The sequence below is a fragment of the Maylandia zebra genome, linkage group LG18 (genome assembly GCF_041146795.1).
Source record: "Maylandia zebra isolate NMK-2024a linkage group LG18, Mzebra_GT3a, whole genome shotgun sequence".
NCBI lineage: Eukaryota > Metazoa > Chordata > Actinopteri > Cichliformes > Cichlidae > Maylandia > Maylandia zebra.
The window spans coordinates 20,744,396-20,762,581 of NC_135184.1; the positions used below are offsets into that span (position 1 = coordinate 20,744,396).

Sequence of the window (18,186 nt, forward strand, 5' to 3'; positions counted from 1 at the left end):
CCACTCTATGAGTAATGGCGATCCTCCTTTGAGCAGAATTTAAAACAAAAACAAAGCCAGAAGTTAATTTTAGTTTTTTACTACTGAAATACCTCAAAATGATATATTTGACTATTTTTTGTCATTGCTGTGATTCAGAAGTAATATTTAACTCTAAATTTTAAATCTATGATGTTCAGTGCCTATTTTAAACAAGGCTAAAGTCAATTAATGAGGTCTGTGAGTGCAGACATTACACCAACCTGTTATTCAAAGTTTCTGTTTGCAAGAGGCAGCCAATGAGAGGACAGCTGGCCTAATGGGGATGTTTTGAATCCAGAGAAGCTCAAAAAGCTATTCTGCATTTCAGTCTATAAATTCAATATGCTTTGTTTATTAGTTTTGACAGATTGTTATACTGAATAAAAATATTAATAATAATGTAATAGCATTATTCTACAGGGGTCCTTCAGGGCTCTTTACTTGGTCCACTACTATTTACATTAGTAACTTTAGATCTGTGACATCTTGTCTGATAAGTTTACAGCAAAGCTATCTCATTGTTGCTGGAAACTTGCCACAGGCAAACAGTCAAAGCAAAAGCCATTCTCTGTGCATTTTTTTACTTTGATAACTTCATACACACTTATCTTGGCTCAGGATCCTTCAAAAAATATTATATTAGAGGATATTATTTGAATTTATAAGCCTTTTCAAACTATCCAGATATACAGCGATGCTTTATGAATAAATAACATAACGTAGTAAATAAAATTAGGGACTGCATAAAAAATGAAACACTCCATGAATACAGATACATCTTAAGCAGATCCTTTCAAATAGGGCAGTTTATTCTCTTCTGTTGTGTCTAGCGGGTGACTCAGAGCAGCATTATACCAGTCTAAATATTTTAAAAGGACAGCAGTCATGGCAGCTAATAAAGCAAGCCTCTGGACCCTGATTGTATTCTTGCAGACCTGTTTTGCTTTAGCGTGTGCAACGGCATGTGCAGAAGCAAGTTTCCTTACCTGTTTCTTCCTTTTAATTCATTCTCCCCCAGAAGGGAGGAACAATTTAGTCAGTTCTGTTAGTTTGTCTGTCCTGCAGTCTAACGTCCACAGTTTTCAGCATATCATGTTCAAATTTTGTGTGATGGTAGACACCAATAACAGCCTGACCTCATTTACTTTTAGTGAAATGTGGGTCCAGGTCACACCAAATGTACCCACAGTTTTTTATGGATCATCTTCAAACTTCACCAAAATATACTAGACCTTGGGGGGGGGGGGGGGGGGGGGCATGAGTACCTAGGTTGGCTAAGCATTTGACATTGATCTTCATTGTTAGCCCCCAAAAGTCAAAGTTAATCTTGAAAAACAACAAACCATATCAAATATAATATCTCAAATGAAAGGACATAAAGAGAGCTGTAAAACACACTTTATTTTTTCAATATGACGCAGTATGACGTCACAATGATGCCATAAAGTTTAGCAAAATCACAAACTCCATGAAAACATCATAAAATTTCAGGTTTTTCCAGATTATAGAAGCCAAGGATTATAGCCAATCATAGGGGTAAAGATAAAGCATTACATACTAAAACTGTGTATTTTTTAAGGTCATAGGTCAAAGGTCAGGTGTTGTTATGAAAATAGGCTGATATCAGCATGTTGTAATAAAACATTAAAAGTTATATCACCCTTGCCCTGTGGGAGGAGTTGTGCTCTCTGAGTGCTGTTGTTGCTGATGCTTTTGTGTGTTTTATGTTTCCCTTTGCACATACACTATATTGCTCTCTGTAAATAAAGTATGTGTAAAGTTAAAACAAAGCACCTTTGCATTCTTTGACAGCAGGTTAAGTCATTTGCATGTGACTGATAATCTTAATCCATTTAGTGGGTCTGCTTGCTCTGGAATCGTTGCCTCGCCGCCTGCGGAAGTCTGATTGTGTACAAGCGTGGATGAGTCACTCTGGTCTTGGAGGGAACAGTGAAGAAAAGGCCTCACATTTCTGGGGACTGAAATAGACTAAATGCTCTGTGTCTGCCTCTCGCACTGCACACTGAGTGGGAGGACATAGCAGACGCAGAGGTGCTCTCAGCTCCCCCACATTCATCCAGCACACCTTATCTCCATTTTCAGCCCCTGAAGGCATCCTCATATGTGGCAGCTTCCGGATGACTGATGCACGTGTCTATTGGTTAGTGTGTGTGTGTGTGTGTGTGATATGTTTTATGTTGTTTTTCTTGTTTTCTTGATGAGAGTATGATGATGAGTATTTTTCATTACTTCAACCTCTTCAGCTTTGATAAGCAGACATTAACGGGATTTTTGTTTTGTTTTTTGTCGGTGTTTGTCGGTGTTTTTTTTTTTTTTTACATGGACCTTGCAGTTCCACAAGAGGGCAGTCACATACAGTTAACTGCAAAAGAGAAGGCAGTGATAGAGAAGCCTCGCATATATTGTATTGCAGTGTAGATACTTGTTCTTGTGACTGTTACGACTATAAAACACATCTAGCAGCACTCTAAACACTCTGTCTACCGTTTGGGATCCATAAATTCCATCCTTCCTTATACTTAGGACACCATGGCTATGAGACCCAAATGCTGTGGAATATGACTGGTCAAAATGTTTTAACCTGAAGCCAAAAATGTCAACCTCGTGGTGGCCCTGAAACAAAAATCAGAGTAAAGTTAGTCATTCTCCAAAGTCAGTAGGATTCATGACCTTAAACAGTCTCAGTCCAACAAATAGATGTTGATGTTTTTCAGAAATTTCCCAGATACAGGACAAAAATAGCACATGTTGTATGTTATACAGCTCAGAAGAAGAATGACCCTCCTTTATGGCTTGCCTACAAGCAGAAGCAGCTTTGAACGCCCAGTCTTTTTGCAGCACTGTAATGTGTGAGACCCCCTATTTAATCTGACAAGCCAATCACAACTTCTGAACTGCATGAGACCAGAATTATCATTGTACATAAATTTAGCACATTTCACTGTCCCTAGCCACATTTTAAAGCTATGATGAGAGGGCAGGGAGGTCTGCATAGTGTCAGGCTGAATATGGTAATTAGGATGTGTGGGTGCCTGGCTGTGACTGATGTGGCTCAGGTACAGCTCAGAATATGGTTCCTTACATGGTGAAGTCTTGGCTCAAGTCCTCACCATGTAAGAAAACAAGACGACTATCACCTAAACTGAAGATTGTCTGCTTCTCCATCCTCTATAAGCCAGACCCGTGTTTATTTGTAGCATCTCCTGCAGGCTTTGTGTTTAAATGAGTGAGCTGCCATTTCTTTTGAATAGTTTTCTCTTGTTTATCCTGACTAAAGAGGCAAGTTGTTGTATTTTGGTCTGTTTATTTTGATTAAGTAATCTCGGTTTGGATTTCTGGAGAAGTATAAAGAAAGTCATAAAAAGTTGCACTGTGGATCTAAGTAAAACACCTGATAGTGATAAAGGAGGAAATGGGGTACTGCATGAGGAAGTCAGGACTGGCACAGAAGTGCCTGCGGGGGGAGCAGGGCATCAAGAGAGTGGTGAGGTGTGCAGTAGGAAAGACAGGTGGGTTCAAGTTGGAGTAAGTTGAGGAATCAGCTCTGATCCCTTTCTTGTTTGGAGTGGTGATGGACTGTTTAACAGAGGAGGTCAGGCAGGAGTCTCTTTAGACGTCATTTGCAGATGACATTGTGATGTGAAGAGAGCCTGGAGAGGTGGAGGTATGCTCTGGAGAGAAGAGGAATGAAAGTCAATAGAAGCGAGAGAGAATACTTGTGAGTGAATGAGGGAGAGCCTCTACTTCTCTCATTCTAACAATAGCAATGCAAAGAGTAGAGGGTCAACCATCAAAAGCAGCGAAGGGAGTGCAGGCAGGGTGGAGACGAAGTGTCGGGTTAACATAAGATAGCAGCAAGAGTGAAAGAGAAGGTTTAAAAATGGTAGCGAGACTCGCTGCGATGCATGGTTTGGAGACGATGGCCCTGACAAAACACAAGAGCTGGAGAGAGATGGCGCTGGAGAGAGCAGAGTGGAAGATGTTAAGGTTTTTGTTTTTCGAGCAGGATGGTCAGAATTAGAAATAAATGTGTCAGAAGGACACTTCAGGCTGAGCCATTTAGACAGGAAGTTAGAGCAGCTTGGACATGTGCAGAGGCGGGACATAAGATGCAGAATATGGAGCTGCCAGGCAGGAGGAAAAGAGGAAGACCACTGAAGGAGGACATGTCGAGGGTTGGTATGACAGAAGAGGATGCTCGAGCGCTACGGAGGCAAATGATCTGCTGTGGCAAACCCTAATGAGAACAACCAAAAAAAAAAAGACAGATTTTTTCCGGCCTTGGCTCTCCACCACATTAATTTATACTCCTGTATTTGTGAAACTGATGAATAATAAATACAAGACCTATTCACTTTATCAATTTGCTCTTTTGGCTGCTTGGGGATTTGGGGAAGATGGATGTGTTTCATGTTGTTCCTCAGCCCTCCTACAGGGGCCTAACGAGGTTTATTAAATGAGGGGTGTCTAATCTAAAAAAAGAGTTTTCAGGAGAAAAAAAAGTGAATTTTAAAAACAAAAAATCAGGTTACATGAAAACATCTCTAATAATAATAAAATACATGAATTCAAGGTTTTTCAAGTCATATAAAAAAAGAGAGAAGTCTAGCAAGTAATCTAATGATAGAGTCCTGAATAATAAATACGGTTTTGTATGGTTTTGCTTAACAGATATCCAGTGTTGGGAGTGACGGAATACATGTACCGCCGTTACGTGATTAAAATACAAAATATGAGTAACTGTATTCCGTTAAAAGGTGGTATTCAGAATACAGTTACTTTGCTGAAATAAAGGGATTACACGGCGGTCTTCTCCTGTTTCATATGTTAGGCTATGCCATCTCTATTTTTGGTAATTCCACGCTGGTGGAAACCCAAACAAAACACGCATTAAGAGGCTCAAATGCCTGTGTCTCAATCTCGCCTCTCATAATGACGTGAAGAATTTATTTTTTAAAAATGATTTAATATGAAGGCTATAGGCAGAGTGTTACAGGCATAGCCCTAAAGAATGTAGCCTCATGGGCAGTGTAGTCCATGCTGCAGAGAGAATGGACTGCCATAACCGTTATGTGTCTGTGAGCGAGGGAGGGAGAAAAAGTGGAAAAGTACGAGCTGTCAACGAGCAGAAACGGGAGCTGGAAGCATGTAAATATAATAATAACCACTGCAGCCAAAAAGAGTGCCTGACGAGCCCAGTTGTAAGTAACCTATTAAGACTCGACTGTACACTGTGTTCGTGTTTTCCCCCGAAACAATAAGTTTCGCTGGAGCAGCCTTTCAACGCCTCTCTCTGTCTCTCACTAGCAAACTTGACCCAGACAACAAAGTAAAGCTAGTTTTCGGCTACGAGCCCGACACAGAACCGACGCATTAGCCAGAGGTCACTTTACTACGGTTCGGAGCCGCGGACCTGTTTTATATACGCGCCGAATACTTTTCTATACGAGATGACTGCAAAAAGTGCAGCCTTACCTAATGTCCACCTACTGTTACTCATTTTATATTAAGATTTAAAAATCTAGTTGGTATTATGGCGAGTAACCTTCAGTAATAGTAATAAATCACACAGCAATAGTACATTCATGTAGTTGTAAAAAAGCATGATAATATATTAAGTAATCCAAAGTATTCAGAATACGTTACTCTCATTGAGTAACGTAACGGAATATGTTACAAAATACATTTTGGGGCATGTATTCTGTAATCTGTAGTGGAATACATTTTAAAAGTAACCTTCCCAACACTGCAGATATCTCTGTGGCCACAACTGGGAAATTACATTTTATTGGCCTCGTGTGCTTCCTTCCTATGTTACTCTATTATATTAGAAAATCATGGCGTGTTCAAATGCAGTGCGGCACAAATAATGGCAGTAAGCTTGGTGTCTTTCCAAGCTTCAATAATTCTTGAATATTAGCTGATATCATTAGAAACCATAAGCGTGGGTCATAAAAAACATTACATTTGTATCTGTAAAAAATACTGAGTGCCTTTAGTGGTGCAGATAGTTCTCGAAACATGATAGCCATGCTTTTTTGGGTTTGGCATCCCCTGAATGTACCTTTGGACACTTCTAGAGCTAACTCATTATCACCTTACCAACATTGCACTAGTAACAATAGCAGGGTCCATTACTCTTACCTTCATGTGAAGTTGCCTCTTGATAAGACAGTGTAATATGTGTGTTCACCATGATCAAACTCATACCTGTCTGTCATCCTTTGCTTTGAAGGACTTTAAGTACCGGAGTAGACTAGGTGGGCCAGGTCTTGTTCGCGGCTGCAGCTTGAATTGGCTGTACATGTAACAGATGTATCAGGAAGATATTTCTGACGGGCAGACAGAAATATCCCCGTGGCTTTGTTCGGCTCGCCTCACAGACTAGCGGGTTTCTCTCACCGCGGCCAAGAGCTCAAACAAAAGCTGTCTTTGTCCTTTAATTTGTCGGTCAGTCTAAGAATAAAGTTGACATCACAGGCATGGCTCAGAGTTATGTTTCTGACCCCCTCTCCCCTCTTGTCTCCTCTTGATACTGTTTGTGTGCTTGTCTGATCTTCCAAGCACACATGTTCTTGTTTGATAGGCAACATCTATGGAAATTGTGTCAGGGTATTAGTCTCTATCGCAACGTTAGCCTTTGGCATGCCAAAAACTCTTCAGCAAACAAATACGGATATCTTCTGTTGTCCCGCATGAGCGCCATTGCAATGTACTTACATGGAGATGTAAGTACACCATACGCCTAAATATATTGAAAGAGATTTGCGAGCAAAAGAAAGCATCCAATCGGCCTGTGTGACACAAGTCTGATCTAAACATGTATCTGAAGGCAGCCTGCAGTGAGATCCCTGTGCCCAGGCAAAGAGGGGGGCCGAGGCTGGATCGCTGCTCCAGTTCCATCCAGCAGAGGCAGGGGGCAGGAACCCGGGTGCACTTCTCGAGCCTCAACAGCTGTCCTGCAGGAGCTCTTGAAGACCACAGACCTCAAGAGCAGCGCACCTTAGAGGATCTTCTTCATGTACAAAATCATTTTTTCCAGGCATCTCCCCAACCTTGTGCCAGCATGGTCTACAGGTAGGATTCTGTTCTTTAGAAGGTGCATGAAAAAAAATCCCCCTCTGTACTGTTCGTGCTGCATGTGAGAAATTTTAAGCAAGTTTCATGCATCAAATTTGGATTATGTTCATTCTGCATTAAGGTGCAGCTTAAGTAAGCGTGACTTGACTGTCACCAACCAGCGGCCTGTTTTTCGCTTCACTTCAATGTGTATGATCGCTAAAACACTGGAAGTGAGGATTAAAGTTTAATTCTTCTCAGCGGGGTCTCTGCCTGCTAAATACTTCTCATCACTTTGTGGTAATAAGACTCTCACATAGCCCAGCGACTTTTAGCTCTAATTCCTGCTCCTTAAGTAGACCTAATATTTTAGTTACATGAGGCTACAATCAGAAAAACCGCTGTGCCCTCAGTGAATCCGCAAGTTGCAGTAGCATGAAAAGATTGAAAAATAATGCGAATAAGAAATGAAGAAAGCCTGACATTTGAGCTGATTGTTTTTAATAATCAGTTATATCATTAAATGGAGCAACATTTTTTTAGAATGTATGTCTTGTTTCTGAAATGTTTTGGGGGGTTTTTAATGGTTTTTTGTAAGCTCGCCAAATACAAAGCCAAAATACAAATTTGATTAGTATAAAAAGGAAGAGGCTGTGAGAGGGAGCAGATCTTTTTGTACACAGAGAGGACATTACTCTGTGAGATTTAGATTTAAAAGTGTATTCATGTACCACGGTAACAGGAAAATATTTGCCTCCTCTGGAAAGATTTAGGTGAATGAACGCATGAGACTCTGGAAATCTGTAAAATTAAAAATAAATTCTGTACATTTTATTTATGCAGAAACGTGGTGGCCTCTTCCCTCTTCTCTTCTGCTGGTTGTAGCTTGTATTTTCAGATTAGAGACTCTAGAGCGGGGGTGTCAAACTCAATTGCACAGGGGGCCAAAACTCAAGGCACACTTTAGGTCGTGGGCCAAACAAGATAAACATTTATTGAACACACTAAAGCAATGTTTTTTAAACATAAATATGAATAAAAATAGACAGGAATATTATTCCAGATTAAATAAACTTAAAAATAATCAACTTTAACTTTAACCACGGATGAAGATGGCCAGCTGTGCAATGTCCATCATATCTACACTTTCATCCACAGCAAGAGAGTGTGCAATAAAGTTCTTGCTTCTTTCACACAACTGTGTTCTTAAATCAGTGGCCATCTCACAAACCCGATCAGCAATCGTATTTCTCCTCAGGCTCATATTTGCCAAACTCTGCATTTTGTCTGGACACAAGACGTCGCACACCTTCATCATGCAGCTCTTCAGAGTGGTAACGGGCTGATTTGGCTCTCTCCTCTGCTACAATAAAACTTGCTTTCACAACAGCTTCACTTTGTGATTTTGCTCTGGTGAAAAACATCTGCTGAAATGTCAGATTCTTCTTTAGCTCTTCTACTTTCTGTAGTTTCTGCTCTGCGTTTAGGTTTTTCAGCTTATCCTGATGTTTTGTCTGTAGTGCCGTCTTAAATTAAATTCCTTAATTACAGCCGCATTAGCTCCACTAATAAGACACCCCGTGTGTCTTATTTACCAATATCTGTAAACATATATTCAGTCACCCACTGGCGCTGAAAGGCTCTGCTTTCAGAATCAACTTTTCTCTCCACCATTGTGAGCGGCTAGCTTCGCAATAACAGAAGTTCGACTTGATTGACACGGGAATGTTCCCAGTTAGCCTAGCGTTCAGCAAGGAGGCTGCAACGCTGCATTATGGGATCTGTTGTTTGTATATTATTAGCACCTCATATCGCCGGGCCATGCATAACAATAATAATAAATCTATATAAAATGATCTCGCGGCCCGGATATAAATGTACGCCGAGCCGGATGTGGCCCGCGGGCCTTGACTTTGACACATGTGCTCTAGAGGTTTTTTATTTTCTCAGCCAAAGCAAAGAAATTCGATATGTAGCTGTCAAACTGTGCAGTGTTGAGCATTTGATTAGGTATACCTTGCTAGTACTGGGTTGGACCCTTTTTTGCCTTCAGAGCTGCCTTAATTCTTCGAACTATTGATTCAGCAAAGTGTTGGAAATATTCTTCAGAGATGTCGAGCTATATTGATATGATAGCAAAACACAGTTGGTGCAGATTTGTCAGCTGCACATCCATGATGTAAATCTCCTGTTGTACCACATCCCAAAGGTCCATCCATCCGTCTTCTTCTGCTTATCTGGGGCTGGATCGTCGGGGCAGCAGGCTAAGCAGAAAAGCCCAGACCTCCCTCTCCCCAGCCACCTCCTCCAGCTTGTCCGGGGGAACACCAAGGCTTTCCCAGTGCACCCAAGAGATATAATCTCTCCAGCATGTGTCGTGTAATCTCTCTCCGGGGCCTCCTCCCGGTGGAACATGCCAGGTACACCTCACCCAGGAGGCATCCATATCAGATGCCTGAACCACCTCAGCTGGCTCCTTTCAATGTGGAGGAGCAGCAGCTCTACTCTGAGTCCCTCCCGGATGGCCAAAATTCTCACCCTTAAGAGGAAGCTAATTTCCGCCGCTTGTATACGCGATCTCATTCTTTTGGTCACTACCCACAGCTTGTGACCATGGGTGAGGGTAAGGACGTAGATCGACCAGTAAATCGAGAGCTTCGCTTTTACTCTCAGCTCTCTCTTCACCACAATGGACCCCGTACATCGTTCTCGTCACTGCAGCCGTAGCACCAATCCGATCTCACACTCCCTTTTCCCATCACTCGTGAACAAGAGCCCGAGATCCCAAAGGTGCTCTAATTAATTGAGATCTGGTGACTGTGATGGCCACTTGACTGCAGTGAATTCAATGAGATTTTCAGGAAACCTCACCATTGCATTACCAGTAGCCTAAATAACAAAGCAGCTTTTAATGCTGTTTATGCCAAATTCTAACCCTACCATCTGAATGTTTCGGCAGAGATCGAATCTCATCGGACCAGGCGATGATTTACCAGTATACATACTATTGTCCAATTTCGGTGAGTCTGTGTGATTTGTAGCCTGAGTTTCCTGTTATTAGTCACCTGGTGTGATCTTCTACTGCTGTAGCCCATCTGCTTTAAGTTTGGATTGGTTGTGCTTTCAGAGATTTTGCAGACCTTGGTTGTAATGAGTGGTTGTTTGAATTATTACTGGCTTTCTATCAGCTCAAAGCAGTCTGGTCTTTGCCTCTTACTTCTGGCATCAACAGGGCATTTTTCCCTCACTGAATGTTTTCTTTTTTCAGACCATTCTCTGTAAACCCTAGAGACGAATCCCAGTAAATCACCAGTTTGTGAGACCATCAGCAACCACGCTACATTCATAGTCTCTTAAATCACCTTTCTCCCCCATTCTGATGCTCAGTTTGAACTCCATCGTTTCATCTTGACCATGTCTACAGGCTTAAATGCACTGAGTTGCTGCCCCATGATTGTCTGCTTAGATATTCTCTCTAAAGAGCAGTCGAACAAGGGTACCTAATGAAGTGGCCAGTGAAGGTAGATCCTTCTGCTTGTGGGCAAATACCACGCTAATTAGTAAGCTTTTGAGGTTTTAGTAGGTGGACTTTTTTCACAGACAGACCCAAGCTAGGTGTTTCCTTTATTTCCGCTCTGGTCTCAGGCTCTAACTCCAGCATCAATGTGCATACTTGAGCTTGGTCTTCTAATCTAAAACTTGCCACGAAACTCTTCATTTAGCTCCAAACCTTTCTTGTCCTGACCTCATTTCTAATAACACACAGGCAAATGAAAGTTGGTTCTACATTGCACAAAAGTCCATAACTCAATTAAAATGGTGTATTTTTAATATTTTACTGCAAACAAACAATTTAAATCTGTTAATATCCTTAGTGGGGTTTTAGCATTTCCTTTGCAGTGCCTCAAATACTGGCAGAGCTAAGCACAAATCCACTAAACAGTGTATGAGGGTGAATAGCCTACAGGTAGCTTCCTCTTTTTTAGTCATTAGTCACTGAGGTTGCACATGGTGTTTTTCATAAAACCACTGTTCCTATGAGGCCATCCATATTCAAAAGGTAAAGAATTCATCACAGGAGAACTATTTTCCAGAACATTTTTAATGTGAAACAAGAGAAACCTATAGGGGTTGATGGGTATGGCTGTCTGATAAACTAATGACCTCCATCTCTCAAACACCAACACACATGCACACAAATGGTGACACTATAGCCCAAAGCCAGATCCTTGTTTACAAAAGCCTTTGGTCTTTGAAATGCAGGTGCAGGCTTAGATTTTGGCAGGCACCAGAGCAAGACATGCTACATGTGAGAAATGGCAAATTCTCAGAAAAGATCAACTGTTCAGCAGGTCACTGAATTTTTAACTTCAGAGAGCCTTGAGAAGCCACTTAAAGTTATTCTTCGGCGCGCGAAGCCATTCATGCATTTATGAAATTCCAGTGTTTCAAGGACAATATCAGTTCTGCTTAGCGTTTATTAAAGGGTTAGAGTCAGGGTCAGGGTCCGTTGATTGGCGGACAGAGGCGGTTTCTCGCAGCTTAAATACAGTTTTGTGTTTTTCCCGAAGTCGCAAAAGTATGACGTCAAAACATTCTGATTGGTCACTTGCAATGTTGATCCTGGAACAACATGTACTACTTACTATTACTTACTATTTCTAATGTGAGAAATAAGAAGAAAGAAAGGACACTAGAAGCCTATTTCTAGATTTATGGATCTTCCAGTAAAGCAAATGTTGTTGTACCAATTTTAAGATAACAACCGACATTTTGACTTGTGGATTGCAAAAAATCCTGCTTTTTCAGTGGCTAAAACAAGCTTGCATTCATTTTTAACATCAGAATTAAAAAATGCTGATTGTCAGGAAATGTCATGAAAGTTTCCAGAGCCACTCTTATGTTTTCACTTCCAGCAGATCCCTTTATTTTCTCCCAGGGCTTTTCCAGACTAAAAATAGTCATTAGTCATCCACTTGCCAGCTCATTTAGGATAAGCTGTTACCCTGGAAAAATGTTGTTTCATAAAAACTCCCGTGTCTGCTTACATTCTGCAGGTACGCAAACCTTTCATCTATATTGAATCTACTATGAACCCTTGAGTGCTCCAGCATTAAAACAAATGCACCTGCATTTCCTCCCTGTTATTATTCAGTATTCGACAATGCGGACGTATGCTCGCTTGGTATGCAAATAAGGTCATGAGGCATCTGTGGGGGCTGACATAATAAAGTTGTCAGCATTCATCCACGTCACCATATAAAGAGTGGATCCAAATGGAGATGAAGCTGTGGCAGAAGATGGCCAACCAGTGGTAATGACGATATTAATTAAAGATGTCACAATGCTAAGAGTTAAATAATGCTGATTGTATAGCAATGACTGTAATGGCAGTAATGACGATGAGGCGATCATATGAGCGACGGGGGTTTGATTCTGCAGGCGGCGGATGGTTGTAGTCATAAGCATGACCTTGCCTTTTGCAGCCACTCGTGTCCGATTCAGACTGAAGCTTCCTCATCAGTATTTCATGCATGCTTGCTGGCCTGCAGTGGAATTTATGGGGCTTAATAGCTGTGACCATTATCTCTACACAGAGTAGTACCACCCTATTAGGGCAGATTAAACAACCAATGCTCCCTCTGAGGTGTTGTGCGCACAATGCATCATAATGACTTGCACTCTGTAGCCTGCAGCACAGGGAAAGGGACTCTGGACTTGGACTGAGGAAGAGCACTGTTTAAAGGGGCTATTTGGAGGGAAGAGATGAGGGGAGAGGAGGAGAAAAAGAGAGGGAAAATATGTAAGCAAAAAGAGGAATGAGCGAAAAAATACTACCTAGGGAAAGATGTAATTGAGCAGAGAGAGGTGGTACTGCTGCAGCGATGACATCACTGACTCCTTGGAAAGGTTTTCCCCTCGTTCTGCCTCATTTCCTCAACAGGAGGTTACGGCTGATAAGGACGGTTATCAGACACTTAGTAGCCTTTTGAACTGGAGAATAAAATGCCAGACACAAAAATCTATCAATCAGAGTGTTTACAGGGCTATAATTAATAATGAGAATCTAATGCGCTCGAGGATTTTTCTCTGTATGGCAGCTATAGCAAGGGAGAAAATGACTTTTAAATGCACGACGTTGCAGAGAGACGGGCGGACAGATGTTCCACGCTGCTGGAAATCCAGGGTTATGTTACTGTAAAGGGATTCAGCCTCCTCAGTGCAGCGTTACGGTTGCTCGCCTCAACACGAGAACTCATTTTATAGGGGTTTGCATCTTAGCAACAACGTTTTAGAGCTCTTATTATAGGTTCTTACCAGAGCAATTAGAGACGAGCAGTTTGCCTCAGGGTAACGGCGTTATCGACCGCTGGGGATTCCAGCCGAGACTGTAACAGTTCTAGTTGACGCTTTTGACTGACACACTTTTTAAATGGGCTCAACGGGGAGGAAACTGGAGCCCGGAGGTGCCGGTGACATTAGAGGGATGCTTGTGACTTAGTAACCTCTCCAGAGCACCGAGGAAAAACACGATCAAGCCAACGCCAAGTTCGCTGGCAGGCAAAGAGGCCGTGGAAGATGCAGAAGTAGCAGCACACCAGAGCTGATGCCGCCGTTTCTCAAGGGTTGCCTGGTTTAAAGGCGCTCTCTGTCAGTTTAACACTTCATTATCAGTTCACTTGTCATAGGGAAGCAAGATTTGTGTAATGCTTTCTGAGGCTCCACAGCCTGTAAGAAATAGACTCGATGATGTCTTTAGAGTTATCCCCTTGGACTCTGAGAATAACTCGAGGCAGGAATTTGAGAAATGCATGTCAGAGTTGCACCTATAATAATAACTTTTCTATACATTAAAGAAGTGTACGTATCCATATGATTCAGTATTACATTCATCTATGCATACATAATTCTTTGCACACATTTGGTAGGAACTACAGTAAAAATATATACAGTAATTAAAGCGATTAAGGAAAAGATTGCCCATAGAAAGTTTTCAGCAACTGCGTGAAATAAACTACTGATTCAACCCACATGATGGGCTTAGGAAGGTTCCACAGTTTAGGAGTTACAGCCTCAGAAGTGTGGTCACCGCGTGAAAAGAGTTCAAAGACCCTGATTAGATGATCAGAGAGGCTGAGCTAGAATACTGTCTCAGCAGGTCCTGTGTGTAAGCAGGGAGACTGGCCATTGCAGAAATTCCAAGTCCTACATTTTTGTTTTAATTCTTAACCCACATCAGTGTATTGCTCGTGTTTTGGTGTAGAGGCTTTTTAACATTGTAGGAGTTTGAAACTCCGGCCCTGCTGGTATTTGTTTTCTTATAATTCTATTAACTTAAAAAGACAGAGTAAAAATCTTACAACTGCAGTCTTCAGCGTTCCCGTGAACCGCACATCAAACACATTTCTGCACACTGAATAATACAGAACAAAATATACTTTTCTCAGATTGCATAAAAATCTCACATCCCACACTCAGAAAATCCACCTCCCAAATGCTCCCACTGACCCATTAACTGCTCTGGACAATAAACACGAGATCCCACAGATTTTTACACGTGTCTGTTCTTAACAACTCTAATCACAAAGAACTAAATAAGGCAGTTCTGGCCTCAGGGTTTAGGGATGTTCAATGAACCGTGAAGTCCTGCATTGTTACATTAGTGCTCAGCGAGGGAAGAAAGTAAGATGCTGCACCGCTTGAACACATGGTGTATGCTTCATTTGACTCTTACAAGACTCTCAAGCATAGCTCGAAATTTGTGATATGCTTGTAGGTCGTAGAGTGGAAGTGAGTGCGTATGTATGCAAGCGGGGCAATCACTGCAACGGCAAACATAAGACAGCGAGGGAAGCAAGTGAAATGTTTTACTAGACATGCACAGTTAAGCAAAGCATGCCTGTTGTATCTATCATTCACCCTAAAGTGGATTTTCTTCAACTAATTAAAGTCGCAGCAACTCAGTCTTCTTGATTCCCATTCAGAATCTACCTCTCTCTCTCTCTCCCTCTCTCTCTCCGATTGTGTGGCGCCATAGTGAAAAACACTGCAGTTCTGAGCCAGTCAGTGAGAGCCAGGAGCCTATACACACAGTCTCTCTTCCTCATTCAGTTACTGGCTCACTCTCTCTACTCTAATCACGCGCTGCTCCTCGCCTCCTCACTGCATCTGTCCTCTTCTCCCTGAAGTGAGAAACCATGCATCCTCCTTTCTCCTCCTCCTCCTCCTCCTCTCTGCTCGTCCATTGCTGTTCCAGGGTCCCTTTATCACACAGAGTCCACTTGCTGCAAAGCCGGGGACCATAAAAGCTCTGCTACTTGCTCGAGGACTTTGGAGACGGGACAAGGCTGTTTGCCAGGTCTGAGGACATCTGTGGGAAATGCCGCTTCAGCTGGGATGCAGATCTTTCTGGGACCCCCGCTCAGCACGTAACAGCGCTTGATCGCTCTCAAAGTTCCAGGAGAAGGAGCATCAATCAAGACTCTCATCCAGCTCCGTCCTTGTTTCTCACAGAGCGCCGGCAACTCGCTGCGTGTAAGAGCACTTGTGTAAATGAAGATTTGGTTCACGTGTGGAAGCAAATGCCAGAAATGCTTGTGCATGTGCAGCATTTATTCGCGAGCATTTGCGTTTCTGTGAAAGCATGACCTTATTTTTAAGATGTGTGACAGGAGTGAGACACTGTCTGTGAGCGTGTGTGTATGTGTGTGTGCGTGCGGGTGAGCATGCGTGTGTGTGTGTGTGTTGCTGAGCACCCGATGTGGTGGTGCAGTGTTACTCTCCTCACACCAGGTGTTTGACTAGAAGGCTTAGCTGTGATTGGAGAGCAAGGTGGACTCCAGAGACACCCACAAGTCCTGGTCGCCTGACAAAACCTTGAGCACACTAACAAAAACATAAATTAAAGAATTAAAAAAATGAAGGGTTAAAGGCTGAGTAACCAGAAAAGAAGAGCCAAAAGTTGAGGTGGAATGGAAGATATAGACAGAGAGATGAGGGAACAGCGCAGAGAGAAAGAGATAAATGTGACAGAAATGTAAGAAAAAAACTTGTGCTCATTCTTTGCCTCGCCATGACAAAGCAGCTCAGACATGTGAGGAGGAGGCGTTACTGAAGAACTGAAACTGAAGAAAGCAGCACAAGGAGAAATTACAAAGAGGTCTCACAGGTTTTTTTTGTCAGATCAGTCTTTTTTCTGGTTTTAGCAGTATATTTTTTTTCTCCTTTAGTCAAGTGCTCATCTTAAACAGACAGCTCTACAAGCAACTCATTCATGTCCTTCTCCCTCCATCTCCATCCTCTCCCATCTTTTCAGGTGGAGCCAGACCAGCTCAGGATCTCAGCGCCTCACACACACACACACACACTGACCAGGACCGCCGCTGATATGCCTGAGCTTCACGTAGCATAACTTTGAGAAAATTCTCTGAAAAGAGATGGAATAAAGCCGTGCATCACTTCCTACTGCCATCTCCATATGAGAATCAGCGGCCGGAATTGGCACGGACCTTTGATTTTCAACTTCACATAAGCTTAGTTCTGCAGACTAGAAATAAAAAAGACTCTTAAGCACTTTAAGGACTAAAACAGAGCAGCTCTAGCGGCCTTTGCCTCGAGCCATGCAGGTGTCCTTTGCATGTACAGATCACGGGCTCAAGGCCCCTCGAAATGGCGAGCACAGCAAGCAGAACGCAACGAGCCCCAACACAGCCAGCCAGGCACGTGCCCGGTTCCGCACAGTGGCCCTAATAGCTCGCAGCCTGGGGTCCTTCACCCACCGCTACCACCACAACCTCAAGGAGTCGACGGCAAAGCTCACCGGCATGAAGTACCGGTACGTAAACTTGAGGAGATGAAGGCTGTGTGGAGAGAAGAGAGTGAGGAAGAAAGAGGAGCTCTGCTTATAGTTAGTTTACTCCTCTCCCCTCTTTTCCCAGTTTCCCAGTGTGTGGTGTGAAAAGCTCTCATAATTTTCACTGTGAGGAAAAAGAAACGAATTTGAAAGAAAACACAAGATAATAAGGTGGAAAAAAGAGAAGAAGGGAAAAAATGAAGATATGTGAGCGGTGACAGGTGATGAGTGGGATGTTGTGTGTGTGTGTCAAGAAAGAAAGACAGAAAAGTACAGACATGGGTTTTTTTTCCAAGTATGCAAATTTATTGGCATCCTTAATTCCACAGTTATTAGCGCAGCAATCTACGATCTAGGACAGTTTATGCTGTTGGCTTTGCTTTGAGCTCCAGACGTGAACATGTGAATTTAAGTGGCTGCAAGTGTAATTTGAAAAGAGTGAGAGAGGAAGAGAGAAGACGGTTTAATGTAGCAGTCACTGATAAAAACGCTTTAAGATTAGGACCTTTAGTCAGACTTGAACGTTATATTAAAAGCATATTTATAACGTTGATTTTAAACGCTGACCAGATTTGACCTCTTTCTGGCACAGTTCAAATGCTGACGTTCATTACTGGTGCCCATATAGGGGACACATTCTGAAGAATTATTACTTATCATATATGATACGACCAAAAACTATGCACAGAAAACCCTGCTGACACAAAGACATCACCATACTAATATAATGAAAATTAGATGATTTGTAAAAACATAACCAGCATGCAAATCATCACACCGGTGATCTCGGCGCAGAGAAATCCTAATAGTAGAACTGTTATGAAGTTGCAGGCACTTGTGCACAAGAATTTATGCTGAAAAAAAAGAAACACAACAGGATACGTCACGATAAATTGGAGTATGAGGCCTCTAGTATAAAAAGAAGACAAAGAAGCAGTATTGATAGTGGTGGGAGAAGCAAAAGCCAAACTAATGTGCATGAAAATATTCTAAAATAGGTGTCTGGCATTATGGTAAAGTGCACTCAGTATAGTCAGATAAACAGACTATTCAGTGCATCTAAATCACATCCAGTTTTTGTAATTAAAGTCTGGCTTTAATACTTTGTCAATGCCACGCGGAGCTCTCAATAAGTGGCCGCAACCTTACAGTACATTCTGGAAAGTGTGACAGTAGCTGAGCAGTGACGGGCGGTAGAGCTCTCCATGTGCGTCTGTGTGGGAGTTGTAACA

General features: G+C 42.2%; 1 protein-coding gene across 3 annotated transcripts in view; it reads left to right on the top strand.

Annotated features, from left to right (window-relative positions):
• Positions 1–6,592: 6,592 nt before the first annotated feature.
• Positions 6,593–18,186, top strand: part of kcnab1b (potassium voltage-gated channel subfamily A regulatory beta subunit 1b) — a 43,790-nt gene continuing 32,196 nt past the window's right edge. Inside the window, exons 1-2 of one of the 3 annotated variants that reach the window (XM_004542582.3) lie at positions 6,593–6,770; positions 6,875–7,119. In XM_004542582.3, coding sequence (XP_004542639.1) covers positions 6,612–6,770; positions 6,875–7,119 — 404 coding nt within the window. In that variant the 5' untranslated portion in view covers positions 6,593–6,611. Of the gene's footprint in view, positions 7,120–15,163; positions 15,637–16,417; positions 16,937–18,186 lie in introns of those variants that run through there. The other 2 variants (XM_014412255.3, XM_012916683.3) reach the window with 2 other exon arrangements.